Consider the following 27,652-nt stretch of genomic DNA (forward strand, 5'->3'; position numbering starts at 1 on the left):
ACACTGTTATAAGGAACACTCTGTTCCCCTCTCAAATCGATGTAGAATCTCACACTACATCCAAATGAGAGCAATCATGAGGATAGAATGTTAAGAAAGACTTAAAAGAATGGAAAGTTACCACATAACACCCTTTAGGTAACTCAATCATAGGAACTCCATGATTAATCTGTGGGGGTAGTCTTCACTTTTACGAGCGATGATCAAGTAACGTGGCCATGTTACAGTACAATGTTGGGCTATCGGGTACTCGACCCAAATTTCAAATCTCGATCCATATGTAACCAACCTCATAAATGGAAGGAATCTTGTATCTTAGTTGCACAAGTAAAGTGGTAGTTAACTTGTTTGACTTTGAGAGCTTCTTAGCTATAATGTTGTTGTGGGTAATGAAAAGAATGGCTTGAGGTGGCTAACTATAATGTATTCATGATTCAAATTCTTTATTTCTACCCTAATTTTTTCTTCAAATTGGTCAAACATTTAAGCCAAAAGTCAAATTCTTTTATGTCAAATTTTGGTATATTTTTCTAAAAGTAGATGAATTATTATTCAAATTTATCATTAATTTACCAAACCCTCCACACCCATAAGGTTACTGTCCTTTACAATGTCTCTAGATTTCACGACATGTCAAAGTTATATTTTTAAGGGGGAGAAAAAGTCAATATGACGTTTTCTTCAAATAATTTAATATGAGTTTGGTGAAGAAAGAGTTGAAGTTGGAGTCTTGAGCTTGACGACACCTATCTCATTGAAGTTCTAAAGTGTCGTATGTCACCATTCTCTATAGAACAACAAGCTTGATTCCTTTCACACATACCAAAACAAAGCCTTTTATGTATCTGCGTCGCTTCTAGTTTCATTTACTCAAGAGAGAGTCATTTGTGTTAAAACGTAGAATAGATCGTATCTGTATATAGTAAGATAATCCAGTGATTTACTAGTTTTGTTACCAAATCTATGATTTCATGGGTTAGAATATAATCTTCATTATACACATCTATAAATACACGAGGTCGTGACCCTAGGTCATTGAGCCATTCAACCTAACAATTTGTACGTCAATTTCTACCTTAGTTAGTCCCTGAACGGTTCTACTCTAATACTATTTGTCGATGTTATAATATGAAATGGTAAAATAATTAGGTAGTAGTAGGTGCATGAATTGTGGGAGTTCTTGTAAAGCCCTTTCCTTTTTTGCCTTATAAAACCAAAACCAAATTGCTTACTCCTAACGCCCTCATTTATTCCATTCTCACCCATTCAAAATGCCACTAGCCGCCGCATCAGCCGCCGTAGCTTCCGGCCAAACTGTTTGTGTCACCGGTGCTGGTGGCTTCATTGCCTCGTGGCTCGTGAAGCTCCTTCTCCAAAAGGGTTACAACGTTAGAGGCACTGTCAGAAACCCTGGTTGGTGTCTTGGTTTATGTTTTTTTTTTTGGTACCTTTTTTTTTTTTTTATCTCATTTTTATGATCTTTTTTTAAGGTGATTCGAAGAATGCTCATTTGAAAGAGCTTGATGGAGCTAAGGAAAGGCTAACGTTGTATGCTGCTGATCTTCTTCATTTTGAGAGCCTTAAAGCCGCCATTATGGGCTGTGACGGTGTTTTCCACGCTGCATCACCCGTAACCGATGACCTTGTAAGTGAAGAAATTATTCAATGAAACCGATGACCTTGTAAGTGAAGAAATTATTCAATGAGACTATCACAACGTGACTATCTTTCAGTTTAGTAGTAGTTTAACATTTACGATATTGTGTATCGATAGGAAAAGGTGGATGAAGCAATAATTGGAACGAAGAACATCATAACGGCGGCGGCCGAGGCCAAAGTCCAACGGGTTGTTTTCACGTCATCGATTGGGACCGTGCACATGAACCCTAATCGGAGCCCGGACATAGTGGTTGATGAGTCTTGTTGGAGTGACCTTGACTTTTGCAAAAACAAAGGTAAGCAACATCTTTTCCCTCTCTTTTATTTTAAAGATCGGAGTAAAACAATAAAATAATAGAATGATTCCAATAACTTCGGGTGATAAAATTTGAATTTGTATTTTTTTGACTTTCACTTTCGGGTTTTCTCTCAAGTGGAAAAGAAGGGAGAGATTTCCACACCCTTGCAAAAAATGCTTCGTTCCTCTCTTCAATTGATATGAGATCTCACAATTTACCCCTCTCGAGGCCTAGTATTCTCACTGGCATTCATTTCCCTCTCCATTCGACGTTAGTGTGAGATCCCACATCAATTGGGGAGGGGAACGAAACATTCTTTATAAGGGTGTGGAAACCTCTATGTAGTAGGCGTTTTAAAAACCTTGAGGGGAAGGCCATAAATGAAAGTGCAAAAAGGACAATGTGTTACAAATGGTATCAGAGTCCGTTATCAAACAGAGGCACTAGTCGGAGTAAGGCTAGACCCTCTCTATAACATCCGCGTTTTAACTGACGGCGATACATAACAGAACAAAGCAGATATTCTGACGTTGTGCCTTACCCTCTAATCTATGTCGATTGCATATTGGACAGAACTGGTATTGCTATGCAAAGACCATAGCAGAACAAACAGCATGGGCAATGGCAGAAGAAAAAGGGGTTGATCTAGTGGTGGTGAACCCAATGCTGGTGCTTGGACCATTACTACAACAAACAATAAATGCAAGTGTAGTTCATATAATGAAGTATTTGACAGGGTCAGTCAAGACCTATGTGAATGCAGTTCAAGGTTATGTTCATGTTAAGGATGTTGCAAAGGTTCACGTTTTGGTTTACGAGACTCCCTCCGCCTTCGGTAGATATATTTGTGCCGAAACTATGCTTCATCGCGCAGAATTGGTTGAAATTTTGGCTAATTTGTTTCCCGAGTATCCCGTTCCTACCAAGTAAGTTTAAATCTCTCCTTCTCTAAGGATCAAAAGTGTTAATTTTAAACCGAAGAATACCGAAGAATTCGGAGTTATAATTAGGCATTTGTGTGTTGATATGGAATGGTAGGTGCTGTGATGAGAAGAACCCTAAGAAGAAAGCTTACAAATTTAGTGTAAAAAAGGTTAAGGACTTGGGCATGGCCGAGTTCATACCTGTGAAGCAATGCATATATGACACTGTGAGGAGTCTTCAAGAGAAGGGTCATCTTCCAACTCAACCTCGTCAATCTACGTCATTTTGCTAGTCGACGTCGGCACCATAGGGTTTCACGAGACACTCGTCGTCGTTGTTCACCTAATCTTTCGTAGAAAACCTCCCACACCATGTTATCATCGTCGTCATGAGTTGATACAGTAGCTATCTATCGGTGCTCTCTTTTTTTTTTTTTTTTAGTAATTACCTATTTATTTTACCATGATAGTCATGTATTGGAGTGGCTCGGTTTTACTAATTAGGTGTCAATTCTTATCTGAAATCTACAAAAACTCTCTCACACATACTTCAAAAGTTTGATGGTTTCGATATTTTGTCATACGGAGTCGTATGTTGGAATGGTCCAACTGTACTTACTAGGCGTCAGTTCTTATGAATTAGATTAAAGTTCATCAAGACATCCAATCGTTTTAGATCTCACATATACATATTTGAGGTTATTGATCGTGTATGTATATTTAACCCTAACCAAGGGTCACTATACTCGATATTTAAAATTTTCAAAACTTTTTTTATTTTTCCGATAAAGGTAAGGGACGAAGATATATATAATAAATAAATATAAGAAAATGTAGGATAGAGGCAGCAAAATTGACTCATAATACTTTAATGGAAATTTCGCCGAAATTAAATGGAATTAGGTCCAGTTTGTCGTCTAGTACGGCCACTTAGGGCTGTGGTGTTGGTCAAACAAAGACTGCTGACCGTTGAAATTCCCGCCTTTCTACCCGCCTAACTCAAACTCATTACACATCACCCTTATTTTAAATTTAATATTAGGTTATTAATTATTATTTTTATAATATTATATTATATTATTGTGAGATCTCAAAAAAATACAATATTATCAAATAGTATTAGAGTCAGACACTAGAAAGTGTGCCATTGGACAAGATGTGTGAGTGAATCTGGGTTATATAAGGATGTGTAAACTTTATTCTTAAAGATGACAATAAACTAGAACATGAGTCCATCCAATCTGAAAATTTTATGGTTCGATTCAAGTAGTTAATTGATTCAAGTAGTTAATTGAGGCTAAAATGTTAAACTCAATTCAATCTAACTCGCGAACATTTTGACCCGGGGCCAAATAAGTCAAAAGGATGAGAAATTAGTGGAAGTAGAGAGAGAAAGACTACATTCAATGAAGCTTTTAGAGAGAAAGAGAGAAGATAAGGCAGCTTCGGTGAAGCACGATGGGTTTGAAGAAAACCTTCAGTTTTGACCCAAAGATTCAAACTTTAACAAAACCCAATATTTAATGAGCCATTTAGAAATGTAGAAATGGTGGTAGGCGAGTTTTGTTCCCATTTGTTACTATAAAAAGCACTCAAACCGCTGCTCCTTTTTGTGCATCATTTTTTTTTAACTCTCTTTCATTTCAAACACCCAAATTATCCGCCATGCCGATCAGCACCTCTGCAGTTTCAGGCCACACGGTGTGTGTCACCGGCGCCGGAGGCTTCATTGCTTCTTGGCTTGTGAAGCTCCTTCTCCAAAAGGGCTACACCGTTAGAGGAACTGTCAGAAACGCTGATGATCAAAAGAATGCTCATTTGAAAGAGCTGGAAGGAGCTAAAGACAGGCTGTCTTTGTTCAGTGCTGATCTTCTTGATTTTGATAGCCTTAAAGCTGCCATTACCGGCTGCGATGGCGTCTTCCACACCGCCTCTCCGGTCACCGACGATCCCGTAACAACTTCATCCTCTTCTCTTCTGTCCTATCCAACTCTTTAGCTTACTATCAAATTACTCACTCAAACTCTAATTTTTCAGGAAAAGGTGGAACAAGCCATAATTGGGACAAAGAACGTCATGGCTGCCGCTGCCGAAGCTAAAGTTCGACGGGTAGTGTTCACGTCGTCGATCGGTACCGTCTACATGAACCCTAACCGGAGCCCAGATACAGTGGTGGATGAGTCTTGTTGGAGTGATCTCGAGTTTTGCAAGAACACCAAGGTAATTAACATAATAACCCGTTGAACACAACTCTTTGTAGGAAACACTAGCACTTTTTATTAATCTCAATCAAGAAGAGATTACACGACACTCTATAGAAACTACTTTACTCTGTGTTTCTTGGGATTGGTGGGATGTACCTAGACCATTTTTCTAAAATGAATATATAATGGGCTCGTATAATTATTGAGTTTGGCCTTGTTGGGTTAGTGATGATATTTTAACGAACCCTTGATGAAGTTAAAAGAAAAAACACCCATATAACCTAACCACGGACATTATTATGTACAGAATTGGTATTGCTATGCAAAGACAATAGCTGAACAAACAGCATGGGAAGTGGCAAAAGAACAAGGAGTGGATTTGGTAGTGGTGAATCCAATGCTGGTTTTGGGGCCTTTGCTGCAAGCTGGTGTGAATGCAAGCGTTGTTCATATAATGAAGTATCTGACAGGATCTGCAAAGACATATGTAAATGCTGTACAAGGTTACGTGGATGTTAAGGATGTTGCAAAAGCTCATGTTTTGGTCTATGAAACTCCTTCAGCTTCAGGCAGATACATCTGTGTGGAAAGCATGCTTCACCGTGGTGAATTGGTTGAGATTCTTACCAAGTTCTTCCCTGAATATCCCATTCCGACCAAGTAAGTTGGCTCAAATCTCGGACCCGAACGTCCGACGACTAAAATTGTAATTTAACCGAAAAGGGAATAATTGGGTTTGTTTTGTAGGTGTTCTGATGAGGTGAATCCCAAGAAGAAACCTTACAAGTACACTGTGGAGAAGCTGAAGTCATTGGGAATGGAGTTTACACCTATCAAACAATGCATATATGAAACTGTGAAGAGCTTACAAGAAAAGGGTCATCTTCCTCTTCCTTCCCAATTTCAACATTGATATTTTTCATGAGGCTTATATTCAAAAATTGTAATTTTTTTCATATTGGGAAATTGGGGGAATATTGATTTGTAATTTAAAATTTTAATTACATTCCTATTAATAAAGATTCAAGCTTTTAACATTTAATCGAGGAGATGTGTTTTAACAAGTTAGGATCAGATTGATTCTAATCATAAAAGTTAAGTGTATCGCTTAGAGTAATTCTAAAAACATTTTCGTCGAAGAACATTTGTTGGTTCATGGGGATAATTTTTCATTCTTAGAACTAGTTCAAGTGAAATAGGTAAGATAGTCATATCACAGGGTTTAGGTTTAGGGTTAGGTAAGATAGTCGGGCTATTAGGTGCTAATGGTACGTTATGGATGATATCAGAGTGTTTTTTATTCTTAGAACTAGTTCAAGTGAAATAAGTAACATGATCATTCCTCGAGGCTATTAGGTGCTAAATATGGATTTCAAATCTTAGTATGAATCTTAGATTTGAAGCATTATGGATGGATGGCATCACAGCATAACCTCTTCTCATAGTAGGATGTGGTTGGTGGACAAACCAAGGAAGAAGCAACCCAAGATTTAAGCTTATAAGCATGTCAAATCTCGTAGAAGCAATTCAAGTCAAGTAGGTAACGTAATCATGTAGCAAGAAATGTAAGAAAATGTTCGGGTCATAAAGTGCCAAATTTGAATTCCAAAATCCAGGTTGAATCAATTATACAATCACGAATTTGCACATATCTAATAAACAACAACCATTCATTATGAGCTACTAATGTTGGGTTAAAAGTTGAAAGTTAAAATGTTAAGAACCCAAATACAATAGTAATAAAAGGTCATCTCTAAGAGGAGAGAAAAAAGAGGGGCAAAAAGGTATGTAATTTACTGCTGTGCTAAAAGAGCCCTAGAAAGCTCAAGCAGTTACCTTGGCTAGCAAGGCAGTATCGAAGGTAGAGTTGGGTTAAGCTGATTTAACTTTTGACCTTTCCAGTTGCTGTGCTTATGAGTTTCACCTGTCTGTTCTATGTCCAAAACAAATGAAACCAGCATCCATCCAAAGGATCTGCCTTCCTTCCTTCTGTGGCTGAAGTTTTTTTTAATCTATAATTTGTCAGTTTACATCATTGGTTGTTCTAATTCTCTGAGGCAATTGCATGCTTACTGTTTCTTCGCTCGGGAGGTTATATGCTGATGTCTTGCTCGGCTCGATGCTCAATCGCTCACTTTCTTCTGTTGTTAGTGCCAGGAGATGAGTCATCTCCTTGGTCTTTCTCAAAACCAGATAAGCAATTCCAGCTAAATATAATGCCATGCCTGAAAATCCTAGTATCCCTATGAAGATGACTGCTGCGAGTTGGAGATCACTGTGAATAAGCACATGGACGAAACGGGTTATGAGGTAGTATATATTTATAGCCATGATGAGGAAACCGATGATCCATGTCAGTATCGTAATCTGCATTTTGAAAATATATAGCGTAAGATTAGCTTGTAGTCAAAAGTGACCAATTTCATGGGACAACTACATGATCTTACTACATTTGGTAGTCAAGGTAATTCGTAGGGCATTAAATCTCGAGTAAGCGAACCTATTACAAACTATTCTTAAAAGGCTTCAAAATCAACTTGAATGAGCACCATTCAAGGCAAGAATTACTTTTTAGCAAAGAAAAAAAAAATCATGATTTTGGTGAATGATAGGAAGTACCATTTTAAATCCAACTTTTTTTGTTATATAGAATTGAATGATGAAAGCTCGAGCTTCGTTGGGATCATCTAACAAAAGGGAAAAAAAAACGAGTGTTATAGAGAAGCTCCTTGGATTAGTCAAAATTACCGCGAGGGAGTTGACATGTGGACCCATCTTCGTCTCGCTGCTCGTAAACTTCAAAAGGGGAATGAGAGCAAAAGGGAGTTCAAACGACAAAATCATCTGCCGAAAGAGAAGATTACAGGGAGTCAAAATGCATTGACCTTCAATTTTAAGCAGTAACTGATCAGCACACAACAATTGAACTATGGCAAGAAACTTAGATGGTGGAGGAAGTGCATTAAACCGTAAGCATATGAAATAAGAAGTGTATTCAAGGACAGGAAGTATATATCTTACCGATGAGATAATGATCAACTTCCCAGCCCCAGAAGGCCCACCAATGATTGCAACAATCAAACTAGGAACAATCGCTAAGCTTCGCGTTAAAAAGTTTCGGATCCATGGCATCAGTTTCAAATCGAGAAACCCCTTCAAATAAAAGGTGATATAAACAGGAATACGTCAAAGGAAAGTCAAAGAAACACAAGTATCAAAGAGTTGCTTGAAATCAAGCATTATGGAGTACCCACAAGTAGGGTCCTATTAATGATCATGAACATTCACAAAATTTTACGAACTCCGACGAGAGCAAGAATTCAAACTGTAAAGAAGCAGAGCTTTAACATGGAAAGAGAACCAGCAGAGTACCTGCATGACATACTGCCCTGCATAGGTTCCTGTTATGGTAGAACTCTGACCAGATGCTAACAAAGCAATGGCAAAAAGTTTGGAACTCCATTTACCCAATACATTCTGAAAAAAGTAAAGAAAACTTCTTATGAGGAACCAAATCCCATGAGGTAAACAACAAGGAAAAGGCAAAAGTTGGTAGATCAAACATACTCTCAATAAAAATGAAGCTTCATTCAAGTCCAAGTCACTGCAACTCATTTGGTCCTCCTTATTTAGATCTGGGGAATTGCAAACCGCGCCACTAACTGAAATGACGGCCACGTTAATGAAGAAAGCCACCAAAAGAGCAAAGCCACTCTCTATCATATAAAATCTGCAAGCTTCCTGTGAAGAAAATTTCGACTGTTAGTACAGTAGAATGTCGAGTTACAATTAAAATAAAAAAGCAGCAACGAAAGCATTGAAGCGTGCTTGTATGGAGTTTTGAGATACATATCAAGTGAATACTTCAAGATTTTAAACTCATTCGGAAATTTTTAAGCTTAGGGGAACGTGCAGATTAGACTAATGAAGACGAAACCATCACCTTGATGCCAGGAATGGATCGGGGTATTTTCCTAGAGAGCACCAGTGCAGAGTGAAGAAAGAGATTGTGTCTGCAGAACAAGAAGTTATACTAAGAATATTGAGAAGTATCAAGGGGAAAAATTGAAGGCTAAGAATGTAGTTTAAGCAGATAAGAGACATACGGCATAACCATAGCACCAAGAAGTGAAATTGCAAGACCAGTAGCACCACTTCCTTTTAATTGAGGGACAAATAACCCATAAAAAATTTCTCCGACATCGGGCTGTGCATAGCCCAACTCCAGAAAGAAGCAAATTGCAATTGTCAATACAAGAAATGCAATCAAGAATTCGAGCTTTCTAATCTGCAAAGTGAATAGCAACGCAGTCAAGGAGAGCGTTTAAGGTAGCTGAAGTCTAGTTATCTAAAATTATGCTATCTCCTTGGCTATCCTAGCACAAATGGGAGAATTATAGCCGAATGTAAGCATCGAAGCAATGTTTATAATCTTTACTGCTGAAAGATAAGTAAAATCCAGAAAAAAAAGTAAATCTCAAACTACCCCATATTGCTGCAGCGCAAGGAGGAGTAGAGTACTAAGCCCTGTCAGAAGAACCCCGCACCAAATAGGAATGCTGAAGAGCATATTCAATGCAAAAGCGGTTCCTATAACTGGAAACAGAAAGGATGAGGTTTGAGAATAACTTCGACAACAAACGAGGATTCATTTGTCATGAACCAGATACAGAAGATAGCACCCGTAATAGCAACTCTAAATGCTAATCTTCCACAGAGAAAAATAATAATAATAATAATAATAATAAACCATCCAGCATGAGTACACAAAATTCAAAAGATAAAATACGCATCCTATGACCAAGGGTATTCTGATGAGACTGCTATTAGGATAGAATTAGTAGTGTTATTGGGGTAGTAAGGTACGATCAAAATTAGCTGAAGAGTTTGTGAATATAATTTGTTATAACTAGTGGGTTAGAAAGGATGAAGGAAGGAATTGATTTAGTTGGCTTAGGCTTCAGTGAGAGTACTCGAGAGAGACGGTCCAAGTACGAATTACTTGGGTTATCTTTATCTTGTAGTTCTGTTAACTTTCATATTTCAATATTTGGTTCTATCATATTCTTCACTCAACTATTAGATTTAGGATTACATTACTGTACCTTCGGGAATATCACATGCAACAATTGCAATTTCAGCAAGGATCCATAGGATGAAATTTTGCACCTTGGGGTACTCAGCTTTACAGTGCTCTGCTAAATGTTTTCCTACACTTACCAAAAAAAACATGAAAGATGCATAAAAAGTCTTGAAACTATAAAAATATCACGAACTTAGAGAAGAGGAAAAAGTTACGCAGAGTTATTGCCTGTGACAACTCCTAGATTTGCTGCTAAAGATTGTATGACGAGGGCGGCGCAAGAAGCCAGTAATATGATCCAAAGCAACTGTGTAAGGAGAAGCAGTGTTAGTTGTCAGGTCCAATAGGAACGTAACAAGCACACACAATTTGGATGGCAAGACAGGACTTTGGTCTTATGCGCACCTCGACTATTCTCACAAGACAACCGTCTAACCCTACTGTAACAACCCAAGTCCACCGCTAGCAAATATTATCCGCTTTGGCCCGTTACGTATTGCTGTCAACCTCACGGTTTTAAAACGTGTCTGCTAGGGAGAGGTTTCCACATCCTTATAAGAAATGCTTTGTTCCCCTCTCCAACTGATGTGGGATAATAATCTTACGGTTACGTATTGCTTTGGCCCGTTACGTATTGCTGTCACACCTACTACATTGGTTGTTATGGAAACTCAAAGGATAATAATCTTTTGCTAGGTAGCCACTATGACTTGAACCCTTTCCTTTAAACCCTTTATTATTTGCATGGCTCTTATTAATCACTAGATCAACCGTGGTGGTTGAATGTCCTGTGCCAAAAGAAAACTTTTCGAAATTTTCTTGTTCTGAAATTTGTCTCGAGTAGGTTTATCCTATACTATGACAGTTTCAATAGTGGAATAGAATGATGTAAATGAAGAAGTCTATGGTGAATGGTTCATCTCAGCAATTCATAGCAACATATTCAGTTTATTACTCAATAATTGATCCATCTATATAGAACGATGCGGGTTAAAAAAATGCAAAATGATATCGAAATGTGATCTTTAACCACAAAATACCATTTACGAACCTCATACTTGTACTGTGCTCCAGATTGTAGATCAGTTTCAACTGAGAAAAACCATACAAAATCTTCAGAATCCGATTCATAATGGAATAAAAGAGACAAACAACAAATCTGAAAGTGGTGTCCAAATCAAGAAACTACAGATCTTACAATTCCCAGGATCAATATAAGCAATAGAAACAAGAAATCCCGGGCCCATGTATGCAAAAAGGTTCTTCCAGCTTTTTTTCTGCACATAAGACGCAACAGTAGCTCTCAATTGAAAAAGTTCCTTCAGCACTTTTGTTCAAAGCCAATATTTCATAGCGTACAAGTTGCTTAGACTTAAACACCGTCTCATTCAAAGTACAACTAAATGACTAGTTCACCAATAATTTGTAAATTCTTAAGTATTACGCATCAAAACAACAAAAATTAAAGCTCACATCAGGAACAACAATCTGATCAGTTTCTGTGTTCTCGATCAATGGCGCGTGCGAAAAACTCTCATCTCCAGCCCTAGAAAAGAACTGTGGCTGCCCAGAATTAGGCCCTCCAGCAGCCATTTGATCGTTCCTCTTCCTTTCCCCCTCTATTTGAAAAGATATTAAATCTGAAGGAAAGAAAGCTCAGAGTAAACAAACAGACACAGAAATCAAGTAAAACGAGAAATTAAACGAAATAAAGTAAGCGTGGAGTGAGATAAGGAAGAATTACACAAAATTCAGAACTAAAAACTGATCCCCTGTTCCAATATTCCATAGCAGAATAGGTCAAAAGCTCGAAATAGAATCGGATTTAGATAATCTAATCGAAGAATTGGGAATGAACGCATTTAGAGTCGCAAAATTTTCTGAAATAGTTTTGGAAGAATCGAAACAGGGAATTGAGGCAAGAAATCCGGAAAGAAAATGAAATTGGAGAAATGGATTTCGAAGAACGAACCTTAATAATCCAGAGAATATGAGAGGGGCGGTGAAGACGGTGGGTGGGTTCGATAGGCTGGTGGTCAGAGCTCCCGCTTTGTTTACTCCTCCAGACTTCTCTCTCCTTTAAATAGCTCCCTGCCTCCCTTTCTCTCTCCTTCCTTTTTCTGTTCAGCATCATTTATGCAAATAATTACAAATAATATGTATAATTTAAGGCATCTCTAAGGTGTAAATTGGGCTAATCATTGATCATTAGTTGTTGTTGGTTAATTATAGTCCTAGGAACATTTTTCATGTCATTTCATTCCAAAAAAAAAAAAAAAAGGTAAAATTATGCCATTCGATAAAGATTTGAATTAGATTAAAAATAAGATTAATGCGTGATTGGTGATTGCATTTTTTTTTTTTTTTTATCATTGAAAATCTCGAGCTCTAATGAGAATGATTGAAAGTAATAGTCAGGCATCGGTGTAACAGCCCGAACCCATTGATAGTAGATACTGTTTGTTTTGAACTGTTACGTATTATCGTCAACCTCACGATTTTAAAACGCGTCTGACTGACGGGACTATGTAACGAGTTAAAGCGAATAATATCTGCTTGAGTTGCTACAAATGGTATTAGAGTCAAGCACAAAGTGTGCCGACGAGGACGTTGGCCTTCAAAATGGTGGATTGTGAGACTTCACATTGATTGGAGAGGGGAATGAAAATTTACTTATAAGGGTGTGGAAACTTCTCTCTAATAGACGCGATTTAAAACTGTGAGGCTGATGACAATACATAACGGGCTAAAACGGACAATATCTATTAGTGGTGAGCTTTGATTGTTACAATCGAAATGCTACGACATCAACTTTTGTTTAGAAATGGTTGAAACTTTCCATTCTAATTGATGAGCTCGTTGTGTTTTCAACACATCCTCTAATGTCCAAGGTGTTGTCAATAAAAAATGGTCTTTACAATGTATGAAGATAGAGATGCAATTGAATTTGTTGAATATAGGTTAACCTATCTAAAGTTTAGATTTTTATGATTGTCCTCTACGAGCTGAGAAACACAGGTCTCGAGGAATTTGTGTGGAGGAAAATGGTGCAAACCCAACGTAAGATGGCCTTAAAACACAGTATGTTGCCTCTTATAACTCATTTTAGAGAACACGATTTCAAATTTAATTATATGTTTTCAAAGGATTAATTTTATAATGTAAAGTCTATTATAATTAATTATTTTGTAAGGAAATTATTAAATTTTAATATGCATTTAATTTCACACCCTCACCTAGTTAGGGTCCATCCACACAAGGAGGTCCTCTTTAAATGAGAAAATTTAATATATTCTTAAATTAATGGTTGACTATTTAATAGAGTTTTTTTTTTTTTTCAACAATTTATTTTTTTTTAAAAAAATCAACCCTTACATTAACGCTACATTAAATTTGTAATGAAATATTCTTAAATGAAAATAGTCATAAATAATAAAAGACTATATATGTTAGATAATTATATATACGATAGATGGTTATATCTGATAAAATTATATATAGTAAGTTGAATCAGATATATATATATATTTTTTTTTGAAAATATACTTTTTATATTCTCTCAGTACTAGTCATCAATACAAAACTTTAGTCAATATTCTCCTTGCATTTTCTCTATCATGTTCTTTGTGTTTATCTAATTCGAGTGTGTGCTGTTGTGCGAACCTAATACAAATATAGAAAATAAATTCAATATTCAATATTCTAGAAAAAAAAAATATTAGAATCATAATATAGCCTATACGAGAGTTAGAGAAGTGTTAACCACTTTTCATGACTAATGTACCTTCTATGAAAAAAAGCATTCACGTCTCATGTTTTAAACTTTCCCTTACGCTTTAAAATCTTAATTTCTATATTATAAATTTCTCAGTTTAATACAAACCAACGGATCAACTGCTCTCTCGTTTTTTCTTCACGCATTCTCCTACTAACAGTCTATTGCCTTTTACGTATGCAAAATCTATCAGTAATCTAACCTACTCGATCAAGTTGTGCCCAGTTCATTCACTCGAGCCACCAAATTTGACTACATAAACTCCATTTTTCTACACCAAAGTGAAATGGATTTCAAATTTGGATTTTTCAAAGGTCGAAAACTTTTTCAATTTCCACGACTATCCTCCGAAAATCAAAAGTAGAATTTTCTTCTAAAACAAAAAGCATAATATAAATTAAATTAAAAAAAAAAAAAAAAAAAAAACACACAAGTCACCCTTTTTTATTATCCAAACACATGGCATTTTTCAAAGAGATTCCGTGGACCAATAGGAACTCGGCATCTAAATCTGTGGCCCATTAAACGTAGGGTTCAGATCATTCGTTATACAAGAAACGAATACACCCGATTCTTACTCCTTTTTTCCCTCTAAATTTGCTTTAAAAAGCATAATTCTTAACGTGTGGCGGCCGTATGCATAACGCACTCCTCTACCCTCCCACGTTCCGCCACGTCAACAAAAGCTCCCCTCTGGGCCCCACTCCCCAAGTACAATTTATTAAAAAACATGATACCGACAAAATATCAGTGTCCGATTTGATTTTGAACCGACAATTGAAAATTTAATTTCTTTTTCCTAAAATAACATTTTTAGTAATGTTATTTCATTTTAGTTTTATATTTTCTCATTAGTTCGTATATTTTAATAAAATTTAGCTAAATTATTAAAAAAAAAAAAATCTTGTATTTTATGTTAAAATTCCTATAATACTATTAAAATAAATTTAAAAAAAATGCAAACTTGAAAGTTGTAAATTATTTATTGATAAATTTTCTTAAAACACAAATGTAATAACTCTAATTTACGGCTAGTAGATACGATTATGATATGCTAATAATTTTTATATTAAATTTGAAATTATAAAAATATTATATATATATATATATGTATGTATTTTATTTTTGTTATTGTTCAAGTGATATATTTCAACGATTAAATCAAAAAATGATAATGAAGAAGAAGCATCGAAAAATATTGGCATGTTCACGAAGAACTACAAAGAAGTAATTTTAGTTTTAAAATTTTGGCTTATATTAGCATAGTTTTGATATTAAAATTAGCACGAGAAATAAACCCCTCTTGAATAGAGGCTTGACCAGATGACATTAGACGGCATGTTTTAGCTAAGTCCATGTTCTAAATTGAAAAAGTAGTTTGATTGAAAAAACGAGAAATATGATGTACTTATCCGTGCTAACGTGATTTGTTTCTTAGACCAAAGGAGAATATGGGTCTACCTTATATCAAGTAACGTGATGGTCATGATTACAAACGATCGTATCGACAAAGATGCTCAACATTTTATGATCATCGAGATTGGAGAGTTGGAAGAATCTTTCTATCTTCTTATATAATTTTATTATAAATTATAAATTTGATGCATTTTTTATAAAAACATAGCATTTTCATTCTACAACGGGCCGATTTTTGTCGGCTTCCCTCAATCAATAGGCCTGCGGGGCCTGTCTTTCATCATAACTGGGCTCTCTCTTTTTGCTGCTTTTCACCTTAATCACCCAACTTAAAAACTTAAAAACTTAGATTAACGAAAACAATTAAAATATTTTTTATTCGAGATCCCGAACGCTTTAAACATATAATATAAGGAAGTATAAAATAATTTAAAGGTTTCCGTTCAAGCATACGTCATTTTTATATATCGTAGATCTCTTCTAGATATGCATCACTTTCATATACATTGACTCTGCTCATATCACTTTTATGTACTTAAAATCTCATCATTTCATACAGTCTAGCTTGTTTCGATATCTCATGACTTATACGAGCATATGTGTATGCAATTATGCATGTAAGACATTATCGTTTAGCTTATATGTACACATACTTAAATTCATTCTCATCGTAAAACGTTCACGACTATATTTCAAACAATCGAATAATTTAGTGTTGTATTGCTTCCAAAAGTGGAAATTAATATAACGTGAAAATGTTTGGCATTACAATATGATATTACTTTATGAATAATTTTAATTTTTTTTAACAATCTTATAAAAGAATTTTATAATTTGGGAAGGGGTTATTATGCAAAATTTTATAATTAATTTTTCCTTTATTTATGTCCTATATATGTTACATGATGTTGATTATATTGGAAGTGACTGTGTAAATTTTAAAATAATTAGATAATTAAAATCCAAATAATAATTATAATAAATCAAATAAAATAAAATAAAAACTACTATTTGACTAATTTGGCCTTATATGATTAAATGACCGACTGTTTCAAATTCGGCTGTCGCCCGTTCACACGCGTCGGTCGTTACTTGTTTGACCATCATTTCTCGCACGTGCCATCAACTACCTTTCATTAATATAATATATATATATATATATATAATATATATTTTTTTTCTTCTTTTCACTTTCAATTCAATTTCAAATCCTAAACCCAATTAATTCAAATTATTTTTAATTATTTGTATTATGATTGAGTATATAACCAATCAGCGGAAAAACGTGTATTATACGTCAATAATTTATAAAAAAAGCTCAAATATTTAAAAAAAAATATCGAGAGTCTCGTATTGTGTAAGATTTAATTGGCCTATTCTATAAGAACAGTTAATTGTACATTCGATAAATGAAAAATTTACGATAATAAAAACATGAGATTGATATTAATTTACTCTGGATTAAAGAAAATAAAGAATAATATCACATAAAATAAAATTTAAATATAGTTTACAAGTCTTTTTCTCTATTTTATTTAATTTATTTAAAAAAAAATCCAGCAGAAGCCAGTTTCCATTTATTCATGAACCAGAACATAGGCTGAAAATAAGTGCAAATTCAATGGACCACCACCAAACCATAAAAACATTAGGGAAATTATCATATTCTTTTTTTCTTCATTTTATAATAAAGTTTTAATGTAATAATATTTATTTTTTAAACTTTTAATTTTATATCTAATTGATAATTAAAATTTTATTAAAATATTAAATATAAAATTAAACTTTAGTTTAGTAAATTGAAAAATGGGTAGGGATTAAATAAAATTGAAAGTTTATAATAGTATTAAGAAACAATATAATAATATAATTAATTTATGAATTATTATATTGTTTGGTCATGGTCAAGCCCATCGCGAAGACTTAGGAATGTAAGGACGGCGTCCTGTCGAAATCAGTGTTCTTAACGTACGTGCCTCTCCGCCCAACTTCTATTTTGACTTTTCTCTATCCTTGTCGGATTACCACGAGTTGCATGCATATTTTCTACGACTTTTTTTTTTCTCTCTCTCTCTCTCCGTGTTATGTTTATTCGGCTTTGTGGCTTCGTCGGACTTTACGCGAGATTTGTCTTCGCCAATCAAACATCGCTTCTACAGAATCTAAGCTTGTTCAACCACACACGCCGCCTGCGCGTGTATGTTCAATCATCTGCGACACATCTGACTTGCCTCGACACCGATTATCATTTTGAAAGCATTCCATCACTTTTAGTCTGATTCACGACCATCGTGCCCTCTACTTACCGTCATTCTAAAAAACACTCTCTCCCCCCACCTCTCGTCTTACCTTAGTTGTTGGTATGGAGTTAGCTGGAGTTTCTTTCTTGGGTCATATCTTGATCGTGTATTTGATGAAAGAGCTTTATAAACGGCTCACTGGCCTATTATATAGGATAGATGTCGTCTGAAAAAAAAAATTATGACTTGATCTATAAAGTGCTAACAATAACGAAGAGGTCTCTATAGTTGTTGTGTCTGCCCATTTCAGAGTGAATGAGACAACAGATTCGATATTCACTAGAAAATAATAAAAAGTTATAATTTATTGAAAAATTATTTTAATTTCAATAATAATTCTAAATTCTTGTGATTTTCTTATTTTTTTTTTCTTTAAATAATTGATAAGGTTCATTGAACTTCAAATAATAGTGAAAACATTAATAATTTGGGTGATATCCTTTGAACGTTATTTAAATTTCTTTTATTCAAAGTATGTCAACATGTATGAATGCATGAATTTTATTGTTGGTGACATTATATTAAAAAAAATAAAAATGAAATGAAGCCAAGTAGCCATTGGATTTCACAATGAATTATTAAAAATAGGAAGGGTGACGTGGCGAGCCACGTAATATATTACGTGGATGGATATGGATGAATATTCTCATTCCAAATGTGCAAGACTTTGTTTAAATAATTATCTCATGCATGACGTCATATTGTGGAGCTTTGTTTTGACAGGTAATCCAGCATTTTAAATTATTATTTTTTATTAAAAAAAAAAAAAATCTAAATCTCGTCGGTCCAGTCAAGTCAATCCCACGTGTTGCAGTGTTGGGTCTTGTTTGGCACTTCCAAAATTTTCTTCATTACTCCTTCATCTAATTAATTAATTTAATTAATTCTCGAGTTTAATTTTATTTTATTCACAATTAACGCTCTTTCCAATCGTGCACCGAAAGTCAATGACCCAAGCGTTATCCAACTTTTTCCGTGTTTATTAGATAGAGAGAATTCACGTTTTTTTCTATTTCAATAATGACGGTGAAGAATTCAATAGTTCCACTGGAGACCTCTAATCATCCGGGTTTGATTTTAAACCAAATGACATGTCTAAACACGGGACTTAATTTTTATGTTTTTTTTTTTTGGTATAATTTATTATTTAAAAGGAAAAACAATAGAATAATAAAATAATAATGAAATGGGTTGGCTACAAAATCAGATGGTTTAAAAGGTGTGACGGTGTTGAAAAGGTGTGAAAATTTAGGGTTAAAAGTCAAAGTCAAGTCTTGGTGTTGTTTCTACCAAAGGCTAATTATCCATTTCCATGCCAATGCGACGCCGTTTTTTCCCCGTTTTGTTTTTGCTTTAATACCAGAAATTTCCACAATTAACAATTAATTCATTATTATATACTAACAATTAACTTATAAAACGCCCAAATAATATTCTTATTTCACTGTCTTATAAAGCTTAAAATAAAAAAAAATATTAAAAGAAAGAAAAAAAAAGTCCACGTTGGTAGACGGGCAGATCCCGCCCACTGTCTCTCCACTTTCAAATTTTTGTGTCGGTCTGATGTGGATTATTATAATTAATAATTATTTTATTATCCGGTATTACTATTTAATTAAAATAATTACCTCTACCGTTAAATTCTAAACAAAATAAAATTTCTAAAATAGTTTATATTTATTAGAATGAAATATATCCAAATAAATATTATAGGTAAATCCTTTACAAATTTTAAAAATGTCAAATGGAATATATATATTTTTTTAAAATACGATAACCGACTATATTATGAGTACAATCAAAGAGAATAATAAAGGGACAAAATAAAAAAATTATTTAAAATGTGCATTTTGATCCACTAATTAATATATATTATTTTGCTAATAAGTCAAATTATTTAAATTTAGGATCTCTAAATTTGGATATTAATGAAAAAAAAAACAACTATTTTTTGGATTTATTATGGGAAGGGGATGAATCTAAATGGAAAAAGAATAATAATTAACAAAAAAATAAAAATAAAAATAAGGTAAAGGTTTAAAATGTGGAATTCATGCCCTCTTTAATAATATTGCCTTGGTGGGCCCAACTAGCCAATTTAATACACTTAAATATTATATTTGATCTTAAAAATTTTAATATCTTAAATTCTTTTATGAAAATATTGATAAAATGAATATTTTAAAGTTAATAAATAAATATTTTACATCTATAAATAAGATATATTTTATTAAATGTTTATATGAAATAATAAAAATGTCAATTTATTTGGGGAAGGTTCTTACTCCGTGGCTCGTTACAAATGTCGATGTCAAGACAACAATAAAATAGAAATAAACTGATGTGGTCACGTGACTATACCGTGTCCACTGAAGCCGTGTGGAAGTCTTGAGACAGCCCTACCAAGAAATTTATTATTATTATATTTTTTTAAAAATTTGATTGGCTATTTTATTTGTTTTTTAAATAATTAAAATGACGCGTGGGAAATATTTTGAACACGTGCGGAAAAGAGGGCTCCAGTTGGATATCTGTCTCTTAGACAATAGCTGGAGACTGATATCTGGTCAACATATCTCTTCCTAATTTCATTTTTTTTTCTTTTTAATATTTCTATTTCAAATTTTGTTATACTTTTTTTTTTATTTTGATCTAATTAGATTATGAATTGAGTTTTATGAATATTAAATTATAAATGTAATAATTAAAATTTAAATTAGAGATTGTTATTAGGTATATTATCCATTTCTAATTAATACTAGACATTGTTCATATTTTCAACACGAATTTCATTAAATTTGATTAAGCTCATGGTTTTATTTTTGGAAGAAAAAGGAAGAAAATAAATAGATTGACCAATATTAATTGTCAACCAAGTGGATAGTTTTTGTTGACCAAATTAATTAGTCAACCCCAAGTTGGTAATTAAAAAAAATGTCAACCGTCAAATATTTGAAATTGAATCCGTCGTTGGTTATCAACCAAAAGTGTATTAATAAGAAGACTCAATTGGTCATAATTTCTAATTTTATTACACAAAGAAAATTAAATTTGAGAGAATTAGAGAAATACAGATATATATATTTTTTTAATGTCGTAAAGAAATGTGAGGGCAATAAATAAAAAACCCTAAATGGACCCCACAAAAACATTAATTACAATTTAAATTCAACGATGAAGCACAGGTTTTGCTTGACTTTGAAGCCCCAACTAGCTCAACAGGCAGAAGCAGCGCCCACCAAATCAGAACCTCACCATGAGTTTTCCTTCAAATTGTCATTGCCAGCTTGTTTTATCCTATTTCTCTCTCTTTCCATCGACTTTCCTCTCTCTTTCTCTCCGACCCACCTCTATATATTCTCTCCTTTCTCTCTATTGCCTCTTGGAATTGCTTTTGCACTGTGAAATAACTTCTGGGTCTCCCTCAAACAGAGGAAAAATCGAACCTTTTCTTGTTTTTTGACTTGGGTTTTTGGTGTTTCTTCCTTGCCTATGGCTTCTTCTTATTCCTCTTGGTTGGATTCTGTTGACACTTCTCTGGATCTCAATCTTCATCCTTTAAGATTCTCCGGCGAAGCTCCGGTGACGGTGAGTGAGACAGCCTCAAGCTCTGTCCTTGTTTATACTCAAAATGGGTTTTTCGTTTTCTGAATTGGGTTTCTTTTTGTTTTTGCAGAAGGAGAGGAATTATTTGGATCATGAGAAGGTTTCTGTCAAAGAAGAGGTATTGATTTCAGTTTCTTGGTAGAGATTTTGGGTTTCTTTTTAATGCTATTTTTGGGATGATTTTGATGATGGGTTTGTTGTTTTTGATCTCAGACTGGTGCTTTAATGGAGGAACTGAAGAGAGTGAGTGCAGAGAACAAGAAATTAACTGAAATGTTGACTGTTGTGTGTGAAAATTACAACACTTTGAGAGGTCATATGGTGGATCAAATGAACAAAAATGGAGAAAAGGAAGTTTTTTGTTCGAAGAAGAGGAAATCTGAGAGTAGTAACAATAATAATATGGTTGGAATTAATGGGAATTCTGAGAGTAGTTCAACTGATGAAGAGTCTTACAAGAAGCCAAAACAGGAAACCATTAACAAATCTTCTAAAACCACTCGAGTTCAAGTCAAAATTGGTGCTTCTGATTCAAATTTGGTGAGTTTTTACACAGAAAAAGAACCAAATTTTGTAATGAAAGATGGGGTTCTTGTATGAAACTTACCTGTTGGATTTTGCAGGTTGTTAAAGATGGATATCAATGGCGGAAATATGGCCAGAAGGTCACTAGAGATAATCCTTGTCCTCGAGCTTATTTCAAGTGTTCTTTTGCTCCGAGCTGCCCTGTCAAAAAAAAGGTAAATTTTTGAATTCAAAGCATTGTTCGAACTTGAAGGATTTTTTGGCTGATTGGAATGAATTTGCAGGTTCAGAGAAGTGTAGAAGATCAGTCGATTCTGGTAGCTACGTACGAAGGTGAACACAACCATCCACAATCTTCTCCGATGGAAGCCACCTCCGGCACTGCTGCTGCTCGCTGCGTCGGCCTAACTCCAGCGGCGCCGACAAGTCCCCTCGACTCGAGAAAGCCCAAATCACCCTCTGAAACTAAAGCCACCTCCAGCCCAAGATTTCACTCGCCGGAAATGCAACAGTTTCTTGTTGAACAGATGGCGTCTTCATTGACGAAGGACCCCAATTTCACGGCGGCGCTGGCGGCGGCGATTTCGGGGAAGATTTTCCCACATTAGCTAGTTCAGAAAGTGGGAGTATTTTCTTTGAGATTAATCTGTAAATACACATTGAAAGAAGAGAAGATTTGACAGATTTTAGGAGATGGGGAAGATCGTTTTGAGATTTTTGAAAAAAAAAAAATGTTAGAAGAAAAGTACCGAAAAAATAGATGTAACTCGATGTTGAGTCAGAAAGATAAGGGAAAAATGACTGGTAAAGTCACTTTCTCATCCGAATAGGGACGAGATTCAAATTGGGTAATTGATTTATGGTTTTGAGGTCGTTCGAGATGTTCTTGTTTCCAACTGTAATGACGAAATTCTTGAAGCAATTGAATGAATTCGATAGAAATGAATTTTAAAAGTTTAAACAACAAAAAAAATGGTCAAAAGAGGGCAACCAATAAATGACCTTTTAAACCTAGCATCCTAATAGACAAGACAAGCATCCAACATAGTCAACAAACGCAACAAATCTAGCCACAATATTTGAAAAGGTAACCATTCAACCAACCATATCTTGCGCTTAAATCTTGCCACCCTTGTCTTGAATCACATAAAAAACTTTTAAAAGAAAAGTCTCGAGATCGAACATCAAATGTTTCAAAACGAAGATTTTCATTTCGGATTCTGTAAAGTGAAGAACAGGGTCCACAAAGTCCTCTTGTAGCACAAACGTTGTCAAGAGTTAAGTTCCCGCTTGCAAAAACAAAGCTGTTGAAGTAAATCACAAAGAAAGTAGACTAATTTTCTAGATTTCAAGTTTCCAAAAGAACTGGCATCATAATGAAGAGGAATCCACAAAGTCGGTGGAAAATTCTTATTCCTAGTAGTTCTACAAAAGTATTGGCAAAATCATAAAGACGAGGATATCATCTATAACTCAACCCGGGATTTCATTCAAAACTTCAAGAGGTTTGATTTTGGGGATGTTATTAACGGATGCTTGAAGCAGCCTCCACAGACCACGTGTTGATCCAATGTTTGGCTGTTCCAAGATTAGTCTCTCACAAATTTAACTTTGAGGCTTTGCTCGAGTTGTGAGATCTTCCTTGGATTCAACTTGCATCATAAAGACGTATCCCATTGTCCAGAGCAGAATATATTGCAAGGGTACCCAAGAAAGACAAGCAAGAAGGCTCAAAATGCTTCCCACGTACTGAGGATCTTTTATATATCCAAATGGAAACTCTGTTACCCACGGAATATTCTTCCCAAATCGTACTCCATAGTAAACACCTGCTTCACCGAGTAACTGGTAGACCCTGTTGCATGGCAGAAGATAAAGAAAATATTACTTAACTTTAGCGAATCAAGTTAGCGAATCAAGTCTGCAAAACTGCAGCAACATTGTAAAAATAAACCACCAGCAGTGCCTGGAATAGTGAAGTTACATAACAGTTATGAATGACCTAAACCTTCAATCTTGATTTGCACTAGTGCTTTAGTTCCTTCGCTTTGAATGGAAACTCAGGCAGCTGATTTTGATGCTTAGTCTATTCTTGGATGGGGAGTCCATGTAACAGTTCAAGTCCACCGCTAGCAGATATAGTCCTTTTTGGACTTTTCCTTCCGAATTTCCCCTCAAGGTTTTAAAACGTGTCTGTCAGGGAGAAATTTCCACACCCTCATAAGGAATGCTTCTTTCACCTCTCCAACCAATATGGGATCTCACCGTCCAAGTTTCTTGAAGTGCTCGAGTAATGTAATTTTTCATTTGGATCTAGTTTGATTTCTGCCTATCATCTTGTTTTCAAATTTGCAAACATGAGCATAAGAAATGAACATTCAAGTAAGCCTAGTTATGTGTACTTTATGATATCCCAATAATAGTAAATGGTGGCGTATTTTGTGAAGACTAACAACCAAACGAGACAATTGTACTGGGAAAATGGTCTCTATAAAGCTTGTTTGACTATTCCAAGCATCACTTTTCTATTTCTGAAATCAACAAAAAAGGATCTGAGAGGAAATAAAGTTCGACATCATCAAATTGAACATTCTTTAACGATTCCTCAGGTACTTAATCCTCTTAAGTTGCAATCAATTTCGTCTTTAAGGTACACAGAATCCTAGGCATGGAAATAGTTTTTCAGCTACAGAGTTTGAATCGCTGAGATGCTCACTTCGATGCAACAAGCTCCACAGGTTTTCACTTTTTACAATTGCACTATGTAATTGATAGGGGCAAATCTTGATATTCTAGATTGTAAACCCGTCCGCCTCAGTTCCTTTCTTATTTTTTTTAATTGGAAACAGGTCTTCATTAACACCACAAGAAATATACTAGGTGCTTGACTCATCAACTTAAATGAAACTAGTGGAGGATTAAAAATTAGCTCCAATTAGAATTAATAAAGAATATACGTATATATACAAACACACACACACATAAAGTTACAAAAATTTTAATAGGCAACTTTATAGAACGAATATAAAGTGAAAAGCATTCCAAGTTTCTTCACTTTCAATATCGACATCCTTGAAAAGTTGGTAATTTCCCAGATAATCCCTAAATGGCATTTTCAGAAAGGACTAACTTTTTGTACGATCTCAAGAGTTGTTCAAGGCCAAAGGGAAAACATTCTTAGAGAAACACAAAACAAAGTTGCATTCTTGAAAAAGGGATAGCAAGGATGAGATCATTGGTACTTGGAAGCACAATGTAGCAATCCTATTGTGGAAAGAGGATACCCCGAACAATGCATCCAACATAAATAGGCTGTAGGATGCATCTATTGTCCTTCCACAAATTGCCCAATAAGGAATTTCGGCATCTATAGGATGTGACCAGTAGCTTGAGATGTTTTCTGATTTCATTGGAAGTGTGGGAAAGAGGAAGGCCTTCCAGAATAAAGAATGCGAGCAAAATCTTGACCTTCACGTTTCTTTATGGCTTTCCTATACTAAATAATTTTGTAATCATCTTTTGACAAAGAATTTCGTAATTGTCTTAATCTTTTGTCTGTGATCATTCAAATCTCTAGGTCAAGCTGGTCTCTCTCCCATCAAGTGCTTCACTCTCTAATAATTTCTTTTGGTGCATTACAACCAATTCTTATCCAAAAAAGGTAGATAACCTTTTCACATGTACATCCAAGGAATGGTTAATTGGAGTATCGAAGTCATTGATCTGATCCACAGTGGCAAGACTTAAAATAGGTACTGAATTAGAGTTTCACTTCTCCCTGATGAAGAAACAAAATCAACTCAAGTTACAATGAATTTGGGACACCTTTAGAATCTCCATTTAAAATTCTAAAGACACTTTTACTTCAAATGCTTTTACTTTCTACACACTGCTCAAAAGACATCCCAAACTTAAAATTCCTCAAAACTCATCCCAAATTCACAATTTCAGAATGCTAATCATCATCTCCAAAACCAATAGGCATTAAATTCAATCTTAACAACCACATTTTCTCGAGATTTAACGTCTTTTATCACTTTCATATTAAGCAAACAAAAACCACTAATAAATTGTCACTTCTACCTCCAGATCGCAAATAACATCAGAGAGAAAGGAAGAGAGAGAGAGATAGAGACCTGAAGTTCAAGAACTGTCCGAAGGCCATGAGAGGCCAGAAGTAGAGAGGCGGCGGCCACGAGAAGGAGGAGACATGGAGGATGGAGAGGATCTGAAGCAGCTTGAGGAAAACCGATACCTGAGCCATCAATTTGGAAGGCTCGCACCATTTTCCGCACAAGTTCACCCACAATTGTGGCCGTGTCCATAACACGTAATAGTATGGAAATGGCAACAAAACTCCAATTACAGCCAAAACGTCCATTTTGATAGCTTTACCGCCGGATTCTCCACTTTCTCGGGAAGAAGAAGATCCAGAAATCAGAACAGTCCTTATGACCGATAGACGCCGGAACAAATATGGGCTTTAGGCCCTAATGGGCCGTTGTTATTGGGCTCTAATATGGGCCCAAGGTTTGGGCCAATCTTAAGTGACCAATTTTTATAGGATTATTATTTCAGCTATTTTTATTTTTTTAACCTTTTTATTAATAAATATTATTTTAAAGCTAAAATATATATTTTATTTGGAGACTTCAACTTGGTTTATATTTGGTCATTCAATTTTTATTTCCACATGACCATTTTATTTCATTATCTTTAAAATTGTTTTATTATTATTTTTTTTATAATCCTAAGTTAATCAATGCATTAAAAATGTTTTAATTAAGGGTATAAATAGATTTTTATTTAAAAAAATTAAGGCAAACAAAAGCTTAAAAAAAAATAAATAAAAAAAAAAAGAAAAAGACTCAACAGTGGCGCACAGCTGTGGCTTTTGGCAGTCGACACCTAAAACTACTTTAATTAATTAATTATATAACTTTATTTAATTTAATATTAAGAAATAAATAAAAATTTCCAAAGCATCATTTTTTCTCTCTAAACACTATGATTTACAAACTTTAAGGAGGCTTTAATTACGTGACACATGGTCCTCCACACATTATCGTGCTAATATTTTTATTTATTTATTCTTTTTATCAACCATATCTATTTTTTTTCTAGAACTAAATCAATGTTTTAATTTTAAATTAAATTTGGTTAATTTTTTTTTTTATAAAAAATATAGGATAAAAGATAAAATTAGCTTTATGTTATTTTAATAATTTTTTTGTAATTAAAATAAGAGAAATGTATCATGTTTACCACAATATAATTTTTTAATATTTTTTTATTTGATTAATTTTAGGTAATTAAAATATGTTTAGATGAAGTAATCAGTAATTATGGGTGGGGCCTACGTGGGCGTAAGTGGTGTGTTTTAATAATGAATCTAATCCACTATTTTAGCAATGGATCTAATCCATTTATTCAATTTGGAAGTTCAGATTAAATTTGGCTACTTTAAATGATTAATTCAATGGCTACTTTACGCCTATTTACTTATTTTTATGAGCCCAACAAGTATTCATAATCAAACCATTAACTAAACCACTTTCAAGACTTAAACCAACGACGGTAAAGATAAGAGCATATAAGATTCTACGTCGGTTGGAGAGGGGAACAGAGCACTCCTTATAAAGTGTAGATACCTTTTCCCGAGAGACGCATTTTAAAACTGTGAGGTTGATGACGATACGTAACGGACCAAAACGAACAATATTTGTTAGCAGTGGACTTGAGCTGTTACAAATGGTATTAGAGCTAGACACCGAATGGTGTGCCAACGAGAACGTTGGGTCCCCAAAGGGGGTGGATTTCGAGATCCCACATTGGTTGGAGAGGGAAACGAAACACCTCTTA

General features: G+C 34.6%; 5 protein-coding genes across 7 annotated transcripts; 3 read left to right on the plus strand and 2 right to left on the minus strand.

Moving 5' to 3' along the window:
- Positions 1-1,168: 1,168 nt before the first annotated feature.
- LOC111452574 (cinnamoyl-CoA reductase 2-like) lies at positions 1,169-3,403 on the plus strand. The gene is made up of 5 exons (XM_023093360.1): positions 1,169-1,413; positions 1,491-1,645; positions 1,775-1,964; positions 2,530-2,884; positions 2,997-3,403. Exons 1-5 carry the CDS (start codon positions 1,272-1,274, stop codon positions 3,172-3,174), a joined length of 1,020 nt encoding a protein of 339 aa, XP_022949128.1. The 5' UTR covers positions 1,169-1,271; the 3' UTR covers positions 3,175-3,403.
- A 1,073-nt stretch (positions 3,404-4,476) lies between these two features.
- Positions 4,477-6,121, plus strand: LOC111452626 (cinnamoyl-CoA reductase 2-like). Its single transcript, XM_023093436.1, has 4 exons — positions 4,477-4,834; positions 4,919-5,101; positions 5,393-5,745; positions 5,833-6,121. Exons 1-4 carry the CDS (start codon positions 4,547-4,549, stop codon positions 5,996-5,998), a joined length of 990 nt encoding a protein of 329 aa, XP_022949204.1. The 5' UTR covers positions 4,477-4,546; the 3' UTR covers positions 5,999-6,121.
- Positions 6,122-6,665: 544 nt separating this feature from the next.
- Positions 6,666-12,267, minus strand: LOC111452625 (metal transporter Nramp6-like). Of its 2 annotated transcripts, none has more exons than XM_023093434.1 (14): positions 12,141-12,267; positions 11,642-11,808; positions 11,367-11,445; positions 11,220-11,260; positions 10,397-10,475; positions 10,191-10,295; positions 9,572-9,681; positions 9,192-9,373; positions 9,029-9,098; positions 8,653-8,826; positions 8,458-8,562; positions 8,107-8,238; positions 7,834-7,929; positions 6,666-7,452 (listed from the first exon to the last, which is right to left on the minus strand). In XM_023093434.1, exons 2-14 carry the CDS (start codon positions 11,759-11,761, stop codon positions 7,108-7,110), a joined length of 1,638 nt encoding a protein of 545 aa, XP_022949202.1. In that variant the 5' UTR covers positions 11,762-11,808; positions 12,141-12,267; the 3' UTR covers positions 6,666-7,107. The 2 variants fall into 2 exon arrangements, with proteins under 2 accessions (XP_022949202.1, XP_022949203.1); XM_023093435.1 differs by lacking the exon at positions 12,141-12,267 and adding an exon at positions 11,913-12,123.
- An 8,797-nt stretch (positions 12,268-21,064) lies between these two features.
- LOC111452700 (probable WRKY transcription factor 40) lies at positions 21,065-22,736 on the plus strand. Of its 2 annotated transcripts, none has more exons than XM_023093545.1 (5): positions 21,065-21,271; positions 21,336-21,383; positions 21,479-21,805; positions 21,889-22,005; positions 22,075-22,736. In XM_023093545.1, the coding sequence occupies exons 1-5, from the start codon at positions 21,152-21,154 to the stop codon at positions 22,396-22,398; spliced, it is 936 nt and encodes a 311-aa protein (XP_022949313.1). In that variant the 5' UTR covers positions 21,065-21,151; the 3' UTR covers positions 22,399-22,736. The 2 variants fall into 2 exon arrangements, with proteins under 2 accessions (XP_022949313.1, XP_022949312.1); XM_023093544.1 differs by having other exon boundaries at positions 21,065-21,247.
- A 367-nt stretch (positions 22,737-23,103) lies between these two features.
- Positions 23,104-26,253, minus strand: LOC111452701 (phosphatidyl-N-methylethanolamine N-methyltransferase). Its single transcript, XM_023093546.1, has 2 exons — positions 25,927-26,253; positions 23,104-23,645 (listed from the first exon to the last, which is right to left on the minus strand). The coding sequence occupies exons 1-2, from the start codon at positions 26,169-26,171 to the stop codon at positions 23,396-23,398; spliced, it is 495 nt and encodes a 164-aa protein (XP_022949314.1). The 5' UTR covers positions 26,172-26,253; the 3' UTR covers positions 23,104-23,395.
- Between the last annotated feature and the right edge of the window lie 1,399 nt (positions 26,254-27,652).

Source organism: Cucurbita moschata, unplaced genomic scaffold (assembly GCF_002738365.1).
Source record: "Cucurbita moschata cultivar Rifu unplaced genomic scaffold, Cmos_1.0 Cmo_Scf00014, whole genome shotgun sequence".
Classification (NCBI taxonomy): Eukaryota; Viridiplantae; Streptophyta; class Magnoliopsida; order Cucurbitales; family Cucurbitaceae; genus Cucurbita; species Cucurbita moschata.

Excerpts from the sequence above, each read along its gene's own strand:
- LOC111452574 (XM_023093360.1), top strand. The coding sequence starts at position 1,272 with ATGCCACTAGCCGCCGCATCAGCCGCCGTAGCTTCCGGCCAAACTGTT. Across the intron at positions 1,414-1,490 it reads AGGCACTGTCAGAAACCCTG|GTGATTCGAAGAATGCTCAT; the intron begins GTTGGTGTCTTG and ends TCTTTTTTTAAG. Across the intron at positions 1,646-1,774 it reads CACCCGTAACCGATGACCTT|GAAAAGGTGGATGAAGCAAT; the intron begins GTAAGTGAAGAA and ends GTGTATCGATAG.
- LOC111452626 (XM_023093436.1), top strand. The coding sequence starts at position 4,547 with ATGCCGATCAGCACCTCTGCAGTTTCAGGCCACACGGTGTGTGTCACC. Across the intron at positions 4,835-4,918 it reads CTCCGGTCACCGACGATCCC|GAAAAGGTGGAACAAGCCAT; the intron begins GTAACAACTTCA and ends CTAATTTTTCAG. Across the intron at positions 5,102-5,392 it reads AGTTTTGCAAGAACACCAAG|AATTGGTATTGCTATGCAAA; the intron begins GTAATTAACATA and ends TATTATGTACAG.
- LOC111452625 (XM_023093434.1), bottom strand. The coding sequence starts at position 11,761 with ATGGCTGCTGGAGGGCCTAATTCTGGGCAGCCACAGTTCTTTTCTAGG. Across the intron at positions 10,476-11,219 it reads GAGCACAGTACAAGTATGAG|TTGCTTTGGATCATATTACT; the intron begins GTTCGTAAATGG and ends CTCCTTACACAG. Across the intron at positions 10,296-10,396 it reads AAATCTAGGAGTTGTCACAG|GAAAACATTTAGCAGAGCAC; the intron begins GCAATAACTCTG and ends TGGTAAGTGTAG.
- LOC111452700 (XM_023093545.1), top strand. The coding sequence starts at position 21,152 with ATGGCTTCTTCTTATTCCTCTTGGTTGGATTCTGTTGACACTTCTCTG. Across the intron at positions 21,384-21,478 it reads AGGTTTCTGTCAAAGAAGAG|ACTGGTGCTTTAATGGAGGA; the intron begins GTATTGATTTCA and ends TTTTGATCTCAG. Across the intron at positions 22,006-22,074 it reads GCTGCCCTGTCAAAAAAAAG|GTTCAGAGAAGTGTAGAAGA; the intron begins GTAAATTTTTGA and ends ATGAATTTGCAG.
- LOC111452701 (XM_023093546.1), bottom strand. The coding sequence starts at position 26,171 with ATGGACGTTTTGGCTGTAATTGGAGTTTTGTTGCCATTTCCATACTAT. Across the intron at positions 23,646-25,926 it reads GGACAGTTCTTGAACTTCAG|GGTCTACCAGTTACTCGGTG; the intron begins GTCTCTATCTCT and ends GCCATGCAACAG.